This window comes from Sinocyclocheilus grahami, unplaced genomic scaffold (assembly GCF_001515645.1).
Source record: "Sinocyclocheilus grahami isolate Dianchi unplaced genomic scaffold, SAMN03320097.WGS_v1.1 scaffold36.1, whole genome shotgun sequence".
Classification (NCBI taxonomy): domain Eukaryota; kingdom Metazoa; phylum Chordata; class Actinopteri; order Cypriniformes; family Cyprinidae; genus Sinocyclocheilus; species Sinocyclocheilus grahami.
Genome location: NW_015505215.1, coordinates 1,839,127 through 1,849,288, shown reverse-complemented (window position 1 = coordinate 1,849,288; position 10,162 = coordinate 1,839,127). Strand labels below are relative to the sequence as shown.

Sequence of the window (10,162 nt, the reverse complement as noted above, 5' to 3'; positions counted from 1 at the left end):
TGCATGTAATTGGATGCCAAAAAAAATAAAGTTAGGACTATCGCTCTAATACATCATATGAGTGATTGATAAATTAAAACATGCACAATCAGCTAGTTAGAAGAGCTTGGCTTTCTTCTTCATGTCGTTGCGCTTCCAAAGAGGAAGTCTGTCAAACTCATGGATCTCCATCCCAAAAATATCAAAGAATGTCTCGGAAGCCAAGTGGCGCTGGATATAAGGAGAGAGAAATATTAAAGAATTATAAATCATCAGGCATGTGAGCAGTTAAGAACAAAAAGAGACTTCTTTTTCGATTTCCCTCATTCGATATGACTATACAACAATAATAATGAAAAATTGCTGCGTCTTAAAATACATTCAAAATGCATTTATTGTTCTGAATACAACAACAACAGTAGGCCTAATAATAATAATTACGTTTATTAAATACTCACTTTTACTGTACAATAAAAGTGAGTATTTTTGCTATAAGCATTGAGAAGTGAGAAGTATTATTGCTATAATATTTCTATATTAATTGACTTCTATCATTTAAATAATAATTTTGAATAATAATTACTAGTAGAAATATTATAAGCAATATTTTACTATTTAATAAGTGTCTACGTAGTCTAGTTGATAACAGCACAAATAAAATTAATAAAAACGTATGTTTACTATACAGCAGCATTATTGCAAGTGATATTTTATTAGCTATATTTGATCATTTAAATAATATTTTAACAACATCAACAATTATTATTGTAAATAATATTTGTATTATTTATTATTTTATTTAGATATGTGAGCATTTAATAATAACAACAATACTGTTGTTGTTGTTGTTATATTTTACAGAACAATAAATGCATTTTGAATGTAGCCTTAAAACGCAAATTTATTTTCCTCTGATTTACGCAGTTCAAAGGAGTCATACTTTTCAAGTCGCAAAATGGACAAAATAAATGGACAACGAGTCATTTACTTTCATGCAATTTCCACTCAGTGAGGCTATCGGGTGCCATTTACCTCCAGTCTCGTCCTGTCCACATCCTTCGGGAGCTTAGTACGCCCTCTGTTGGTGACAGTGAGCATTTCATGTGGGTACACCTTTACAAAAGGAGGGATTGTGTTGTTATGGAGAATGCAATGCTAGGCATTTGCCAAACACAATGAACTGCAGAAAGCAAATGGACAAGGGAATAATGCACGGTCATTACATTCTAACATGGCACACAAACACCATCTCTTGCCAAAATACAACACTGCAGCACACGGTGCAAGTGAGAGAGTGAGTGTTGAGGAGGTGTGCAGAGCATGCAGATGAACAAACAGTAGGTGAGCCTTGTGTGTGAGAGAGAGTGTGAGCATGTACTGTATTTCCAAACCAGAAAGTCTGTGTTTCTCAATATGGGAAAGAAGTGCTGGATAGAATAATATAATATATGTATGCTTTAAGTGCAAAATAGATACAGTTAGCAACACATAATAAACTGGGGGTGTGGTTTAACATGGAGACGAATAAATCCTGGTTCCTGTACCATATTCATTTGTATGGGGGAAAATAAAATTCTCAAAAAACACTAAACGTTTCAGTGTTTTTGGAACAAGTAACGTTAACAGACATCACAATGAATATTTTAAATAAGTGAAGTGCAAATGCAGATGTCAGAAAATTTCTCACATTCACTGAAATGCAGCTGAAAACAATCTAAAGTTTGATTAAGCTTGTTTGATGTCTTCACTGGTCTCTCAACATTGTGAGCTGGTTTTATTGAAGTTTTCAACTGGCTGACCTGATAAACACCAGCTTGGCCACACTGGGACACCAGCGTAAACCAGCAGAAACCCACATTGCCTTTGGGAAACATTTCTTATAAATATTAATGATGAAAACAGTAGTGCTGCTTAATATTTTTGTAGAAACTGGGATACATTTTTTTCAGCCTTCTTTGATAAACAGAAAGTTCAAAAGAACAGTGTTTATTTTTTTTTAAATCTTATAAAATAATTTTAAAGTCTTTACCGTTACCTTTTAATCAATTTAATGCTTACTGAATAAATAATAAAAAAGCCATTTTGAACTGCAGTGTAATTTATATAATTAAACGTTGGATCAGCTAAAATCACTAATTAATGACCAATATTTCCTTTTATTCAGTGTAGATTCATACAGTCAGTCAAAGTCTTATAATAGTGTGTGTGTGTGGGGGGGGTCTCTCAGCAGAATTTACTTAATATTTATTTTATTTGTAATACAGCATGCAAAGTAATCTTTGCTGCAGATATTATATGAAATTGCATAGTCGTCTCTTAGTCTAGTCTCCTTTTAGCTAGCAAATGTTCAGGAGTTCAGAATGTGCTTTAAAAAAAATAAAAAAAATAAAAAATAGTTTTACTATTTATTTTCCCCACTGAAATGAATGGGTAACTCTGGTCACAGGGATTTGTTTTTTTCTACAGCTGGCCAGGTGTTTTCGCCAACTGTATCTACAGGAAGGAATTATAATGCTGTTAATGCTACTAGCACTTCTACGAACAGTTAACAGTCTACAATCATGCCAGTTGTTATTGCTGGGAAAACCTATTAAGTTCTAATCTATTTAATCTAGCCAATAACTAGGGCCGAGGCATTAATTTAAGTTCGGCCCTAGAGAATCAGGCTTCTGGGTAGCTAAAGCAACCACTTTCACAAAATATTACCATATGTAACCATGAAGCCTCTTTAACGAGAACCAGGAGTTCAAAATGATTGAATGATCTCGAAACTACTAGTATGTCATGTGATGACATCATTTCATGGCACTGGAAGATATACAAGTTATGCTAGTCTTGTTCTTCCCACTGACCATCGCCTGTGAAGATGAGCCAAAATTACGGCCCTGACTGAATAATCTTGGTTTTGGGAGGGGGTGATTATTTATTGAACAGAGGAGCATTTAGAGATGGAAGAGAGACGAGAAACATAATTTTTGAAAATATTTGGGATACTTGCTTTATATTCCAACATATTAGGCATAGACATTCCCCTGTCCATTCTTGTAATGGAATCTTGGGCACCTTGGGTGGGCTATAGAACAGAACACATACACGTGATGCAAATGATAAGAAAAGAAAGCAGAAAACTGTTTTCAAGAATTCAGAACCTTGGGAAATAGTCTGGATCTAATTCCTAACAGCTATTGCTCTGTATCAAGTTCTCGCAAGGGAAGTGGATCCAGCCACTATCCATGTGATGTGTTCTCAGGGGTGGGGGAGTTTTTCAACGTATCAAACCCTTGACTGTGCGCTTGTCTTTCCCCATGGCTCAAACTCAGACACAAGCATAGCAATGAGGGCATGAGTGCCATTCCGGTTACATGTAGCATGATTTGACTTCCATAAGTGCATGCTGATGCACATGCTCAGTAAATACTGCGGGTCACTCACATACCTTGAAATCTGTGTAAATCAGAAAGAGACAAATTCCAAAATATTACAATTTTATTCAAAAGCTTCTTTTTTGGGGGGGTTGGGGGGTGGGGTGGTTATCAGATGTATTTTCAGTATTAGAAGTATTGAATTGTACCTCTTTGTCCTCCACACACATCCCCGTAACTGTTATACTGAGAGAGTTCTGTAGACTGGGGCTGGAAGCACAGACAAAAAAAAAAAGAAAGTCATTAAAGATGCACTTTAATTTGTTATACTGGCCTAATTTATTCCACATGCTCAAAAAGTATCTTATGCTTACCAAGACTGCTTTTATTTGATTAAATATGCAGTAAAAATGTTAATATTGTGAAATACTATTACAATTTAAAATGATTAGTTTTTATTTGAATATATTTATAAATAAATGTAATTGCTCAGGTATTACTGATGCTTATTAATAATGGTTCTTAATTTGATCAATGTTAAAAACAGATTTTTCTGCTTATTATTTTCATAAAAACATAATTTTTTAGGATTCTTTGATGAATAGAAAGTTCAATTGACAGTATGTATTTGAAATAGATTTTTGCATATTATTCATGTCTTGACTGTCACTTTTGATCAATTTATTAATTTATTGGGTGTTTGCTGAATAATAGTATTAATTTTTTTTTCTTTTTTTTTAATTGTACTTACCCCAAACTTTTGAATATTAATGTGTTCATTATTTATAAAAAATTTTTTTTACAAAACATTAAGAAGTAAAAACTGTTTTCTAGCATTGATAATAATAATAAATGTTTCTTGAGCACCAAATCAGCATATTAGAATGATTTCTGAAGGGATGTGAAAATGAAGACTGGAGTAATGGCTGCTGAAAATTCAGCTTTGCCGTCACAGGAATAAATGACATTTTAAATGCCTTTTACATGCACTTATTAAATATAAGTAAATAACAGATGAATGGCTGAGACTTACCCGATGGAGGCCATTCCGCCCATATCCAGGCAGAGATGATGTTTTAACGGTTTGGGAGTCTATAACAGAGGACAGAATACTTTTGTACTAATATACTATTATCTGAATAAAGCTATATTTGTTGTGATTGCTTTGAAAGTAGGTGGCATTATACCTGTGATACAGTTAGCATATTGGGAGTCAAAGCGCTGGGCGGCCACACTTCGTATGTATCTCTCTCTGTTCATATCCTTTTCCATCTCCTCCTTCAGAATGAGCTTCCCAAGTCCAGACTGGATCTGCAGTTAAACACAGTCATATGAGTGAAAGTACTTAAAGTACGATCAGATAAAGGTTAAATTTATTCCACTTTAGCATGCTTATTAGCCTGCATTTATTAGCCTTATTCACTAAACACCCCCAGTCACTGCAAATATGCAAATTAGGTGTGTTTGCGTAATTATTTCAGTGATTTGGATAATAAAACAATGCAGACAGCATGTGTAAATAACACTGTGCAGTGCAGCATAATTTGGCACATATATGCATTTAAATGGCTGCTTTGACTAAAAAAAATGACACAAGGAATGTATAAGCATTAATACGCGCTTGACCTTGCTGAGATGTTCTTCCTGAAGATGTCTGCGTTTCAGTTGCTCTTCCTCTTCTTCGTCCCGTGACCGACTCCTCCCATCTGAGCCTGCCCGTCCATGAAAGAAAAAGGCAAAAAATATTAAGATGATTGCAACATTGTCATGTCATTGTACCCATGGTGACCTGCAACGTAACCTCAGTTCAGTTTGTACACATAATCGAACAAAAATAACAATGAGTTAAATAATATAAAAACAAATAATAAAATATAAAAACATGGTCAGACTGAGTGGTGAAATGATTTTTGTACACAAGGAATGTATAAGTATTAATACGCGCTTGACCTTGCTGAGATGTTCTTCCTGAAGATGTCTGCGTTTCAGTTGCTCTTCCTCTTCTTCATCCCGTGACCGACTCCTCCCATTTGAGCCTGCCCGTCCATGAAAGAAAAAGGCAAAAAATATTGAGATGATTGCAACATTGTCATGTCATTGTACCCATGGTGACCTGCAACGTAACCTCAAGAGTTCAGTTGTACACATAATCGAACAAAAATAACAATGAGTTAAATAATATAAAACAAACCATAAAATATAAAAACATGGTCAGACTGAGTGGTGAAATGATTTTTGATTGAAAATGAAATTGATTTATTAGCATTGGCAAATAGCAACCTAAAGTTTTCCTCAGATTTACTGCCACCACAACCGGCTCTAGGACCAGTCAGATGGGAACACCAGGCCAAATTTACCAGCAGCAATTCAAGAGTTCTCCACCCACAGAGCATCGTTTGAATTCACAGATGGCTTCCATTCGTTTTTGGTTACTGCCAGCAGCAGGAGCGTACCTAAAGCAGCAAGGGACGGAGGACACGGCCAGTAGTCGGTCTCGATCTTTGGTGTTTCGTCCGGCCGGGGGGCGTGGGCAGCGGGGAACTTGGATGATTTGATGATGTCATCAGCGGACTTGCTTTGGGCTGCTAGGGCAGCTGAATCTGAATCGGTATTTTGGGGGAACTGGACTATCAGTGACGGACTCTCATAGGCTGGCAATAAGTTTAGTGCTGGCCATTCAGTTCAAAGCATTTCAGGATTTTTACAAAAGATGCCGTTCAGTTTACTGAAACTAATGTGAAGATTTGCAGATTATGCAAGATAGAGACCAAAGTAGAGTCCTCTGAGGTGTCAGTGAATTTGTTATGGGATCTTGCAGGCAATAACATCATGCAATTAGAAGGCAGAATCAAAGTTTTATGGCAATTGTTAAAGAAGGAGGATTTTAGTTTCTTGCCGTAGGCGAATCGGTTGTGAGGAAGCGATTAAAGAAAAAGAAAGAGTCTCAAAAATGAGATAAGTTTATGATGTCAAATGGTACTTACATGTGAACATAGGATGTGATCATAGCATCATAATCACAAATTAATGGATGGATGGAGCCAACACACATAAACAAACATATAAAATATAAATAATAAAAATAATTGTCAGAAATCATGCTTGCGGACACACCATAATGACAGGCACCAAAAAAACAAAAAAATGTTGCTGTGTAAAATAAATCTTTATTTTAGATAGATAGATAGATAGATAGATAGATAGATAGATAGATAGATAGATAGATAGATAGATAGAATAAGCTTAAAATTTGAAGCAACTATACCATGCTGTTTGTAGATTGGTGGTTTTCTATACATGTTAATGCCTTGGTCTGTGAATTAGAAAATAAAGATCTAGTTTTAACAACACATTTTTAATACCACCTCAATCACAAATAAGACACTCCAATCGAATCAGTTATGATCATGATCTGGGGAAATGCGAAAGTATGACCAAAATTTCTGAATCATTTGTGGCAGTACATGAACTCTGCATAAGAGGTAAACAAAATCTACAATCAAAACAATAAATAAGAAAAAGCATAGATGCATTATGGAAGGGATTGAAATGAAAGAATTGAGGAAGAGAGAGACAGCAGATAAAACTCTCTAGAGAAGAAAAAACAGGGAGATGATGCTCCGGCTCCTACCTGGGATGTGGAAATGTTTAGGGGTCAGAGAGAGGGTCGGGGTGGCCGGCCGAGAGGAAAGAGGAGAACTCCGGCCACTGGATGGCTCAGTGCCTCCAAACAAGGAGAGCAGAATAAGCGCGAGAAAGAAAAGAACATAAAAAGAAGGAAAGAAAAAGAGAATAATGCCTGAATAAATCTTCACTGTTGGAAAGATGGACGAACAGAGAGGTGACAGAGAGACGGACTGGACTGTGTGGGTCGGCCCCACGGAAGAGAACAGGTGTTGAAGGACATACAGATTGGAAAAGGAGAAATGCCTCAGGAAAGCAGCACACAAACTTCACAATCATGAACACGGTAACATTCACCACCACAGTAAAAAGATATGTGTAAAATTTACACCGCTAGGAAGATGTTGTCTGATGATAACACGACTGAATATCCTTTAAAGCAGGGGTCACCAAACTCGGTCCTGGAGGGCCAGTGTCCTGCAGAGTTTAGCTCCAACCCTAATCAAACACACCTGAATAAGCTAATCAAGGTCTTGCTAGGTACATTTGAAACTGCCAGGCAGGTGTGTTGAGGCAAGTTGGAGCTAATCTCTGCAGGACACCGGCCCTCCAGGACTGAGTTTGGCGAATCCTGCTTTAAAGGGTTACTTTTTGCCTGTGAGAAAACAAATGTAAGCATGCAACATGAACATGTTCCAAAAACTAGTGAGCTGTCTACATAGACAGCATTTCAAGACATCACATGCACTCCCCTGCTGTTACAAAAGGTAAGAATCTATGTCAAGTATATCCCCCAAATTATTATTATTTTTAATGAAAAATATTATTATAATTATTTGGGGGATATGCTTAATTTGTCATGAAAAATTATATAAAAAATAGACATGCAAATGTATGACACACAGAATTACTGGTGTTTTAAAATACAAGTTTAATTTCAGCTAGGTTACCACCTTAAGAAGGCTATGTAGACCGTAAACAGCAAGGCAACTCACTATGTTTTGGAACAGAGTTATTAGTATAAGAGAATTAGTGATGTCACAGTGACTTGATTAAATGTTGCTTAATGAGCTGGCATATAACTGTTGGTTAATTAACTGTCAAATACACCAAATTCTGAATGGTCAAAACACAGGACCAGCATGCTTCTGAACTGCTATGGGCACCGAATTGCTCTACACAGAGTCAACAACAGCCATGAAGCCAAGACATACCTATGCAGAAAGAATCTGTGGAAAGGACAGAGGGACATTACACACATGAGCTTGTGATTAGTAAACTGTGCATTAGCAACTTGCATTAGATGTGCTTCAGTCGGATTTACATATCAAAAGCAGCCCTTGACCTCATAAGGTTGCCATTCAAGCATTTCAACTCCAGGACTTAGGAATTTCTCAAACAGAGCCGGCAAAAGCACGGCTCTACAAGCTAAAAAGTCACAGTCAAGACATTTTAGCAGGCCTGAATCAGAGGAGGGGGGTGGATTTGTGTCTACAGAATAATATTGACACTGGGAACGAGGAGAAGAGGTTGGGCAGTGGGGAGTGGAGAGGCCTTACCTTTGTTATGGGGGAGGAAGTGATGTCGGAAAGGGGAGGTAGGGCGCGTGTCGCCGGAGCGCAAAGAGGAGCAGAGCTTCAGCATTCCTGCCGGCCGCTCAGAGAAGAGGAAGAGGAACAGAGGAGGAGCATGAAGGAAAAAAGAGGATGGAATGAGCACATGTGAGCAGAGGAGGGAGGCAGGTTACAAGCTCAGGAGGAAACGGAAAGCAAGAAAAGGCAACGCGAGGCCAAAATGTTGTAAGGAGATCTTGCTCATCCATACACTCCGCTGGAATCCTAAAGAGGAAGGATTTGGATTATTTCATTTGACTCACCTGGTCTGTGGAAGTGCTGGGGTGACTTGGACAGAGGGGGTATATAGTTATGGCGGTGGTAAACCGGAGAGCCGATGGAGCCCTGACTGGTGGATCTTTGTATGATGCGCTCCCTCATGTCATAACAACCCTACGGTAGACATGCACACACAACATCACACATTGGAAGGTTCAAAACACATTAACATTACTAAATGCATTAAAGGAACCCAAAAATGAAAATTCTGTCATCATTTACTCACCTTTTAGATATTTTGAAGAACGTTGGTGACCAAACAGTTTTAGTCCCCATTGACTTTCATTCTAATTTTAGACCATATTATGCAAATCAGCTAAAACTGTTTGGTTACCAACATTCTTCAAAATATCTTATTTTGTGTTAAAGAATGAGGATGGCTAATGATGACAGATCTTTTATTTTTGGGTGGACTATGTTTTCAAGACATGGTTTAATGAACATGTACTATTGGCTCTAGTGTAGGGGTGTCAAACTCAATTCCTGGACAGCCAGAGCCCTGCAGAGTTTAGATTCAACTCTAATTAAACACACCTGATCCAAATAAGTTCAGGCTTATTTGAAAACTACACGGTATGTGTGTTGGAGCAGGGTTGGAACAAAACTCTGCAGGGCTTTGGCCCTCCAGGAATTGATTTTGACACCCCTGCTCTAGAGTAATAAAGAAAACTAAGCATTATAAACAGCCTCTAACCTCAGCGGATGGGGTGGGAGACAGTGTTCTTGGAGACTGAAACAGAACAGGAACAAAAGCTCTATGTAAGTATGCATCAGAATCAGTACTAAAAGGTGGATAGGAGACTGTATGCTAGATAGAGCAGGTCAAAAAAGCAAATAATACAAATTAGGAACAGGAAGTTAAATCATGCCACTGCCTTTTATGCTTTTTAAGGTTTTGTATATTAGGCTGTTTATATATTAGTTGTTTTATGGGTGAATGTCACAAAACTGTTCACCTCAAAGTTAAAAGAACAAAATAAGTTAGATACATTAAATTAGATACATTAAATTAAATTTTAAATAGTTTTAAGTGTTTGGAAAATCTTGCAAGGCTGCATTTATTTGACCAATATTACAGTAAAAAATAAATAAATACAATTTAATTAATTAAAATTGAAAATAACTTTTCTATTTTAATATATTTTAAAAAGTGATTTATTCCTGAGATGCAAAGCTGAATTTTCAACAGCCAATACTCAAGTCTTCAGTGTCACACGATCCAAATATGCTGAAAATAAATAATTCAAATATGCTGATTTGATGCTCAAGAATCATTTATTATTATCAATGTTGAATAAAAACTTT

At 36.8% G+C, this 10,162-nt stretch overlaps 1 protein-coding gene across 21 annotated transcripts in view; it reads right to left on the bottom strand.

Annotated features, from left to right (window-relative positions):
* The window catches only part of LOC107581547 (actin-binding LIM protein 1-like), a 79,554-nt gene continuing 69,392 nt past the window's right edge, over positions 1–10,162 (bottom strand). For 6 of the 21 annotated variants that reach the window (XM_016267145.1, XM_016267125.1, XM_016267130.1 and 3 more), the window contains 15 exons: positions 9,552–9,587; positions 8,842–8,971; positions 8,525–8,611; positions 8,180–8,194; positions 6,973–7,065; positions 6,607–6,654; positions 5,795–5,941; positions 4,968–5,053; positions 4,529–4,652; positions 4,375–4,433; positions 3,551–3,611; positions 3,416–3,423; positions 2,978–3,052; positions 1,012–1,092; positions 1–210 (listed from right to left, as the gene is read on the bottom strand). In XM_016267145.1, the coding sequence (XP_016122631.1) occupies positions 97–210; positions 1,012–1,092; positions 2,978–3,052; positions 3,416–3,423; positions 3,551–3,611; positions 4,375–4,433; positions 4,529–4,652; positions 4,968–5,053; positions 5,795–5,941; positions 6,607–6,654; positions 6,973–7,065; positions 8,180–8,194; positions 8,525–8,611; positions 8,842–8,971; positions 9,552–9,587 (1,164 nt within the window). In that variant the 3' untranslated portion in view covers positions 1–96. Of the gene's footprint in view, positions 211–1,011; positions 1,093–2,977; positions 3,053–3,415; positions 3,424–3,550; positions 3,612–4,374; positions 4,434–4,528; positions 4,653–4,967; positions 5,054–5,291; positions 5,378–5,794; positions 5,942–6,606; positions 6,655–6,972; positions 7,066–8,179; positions 8,195–8,524; positions 8,612–8,841; positions 8,972–9,551; positions 9,588–10,162 lie in introns of all 21 variants that reach the window. The other 15 variants (XM_016267126.1, XM_016267127.1, XM_016267137.1 and 12 more) reach the window with 15 other exon arrangements.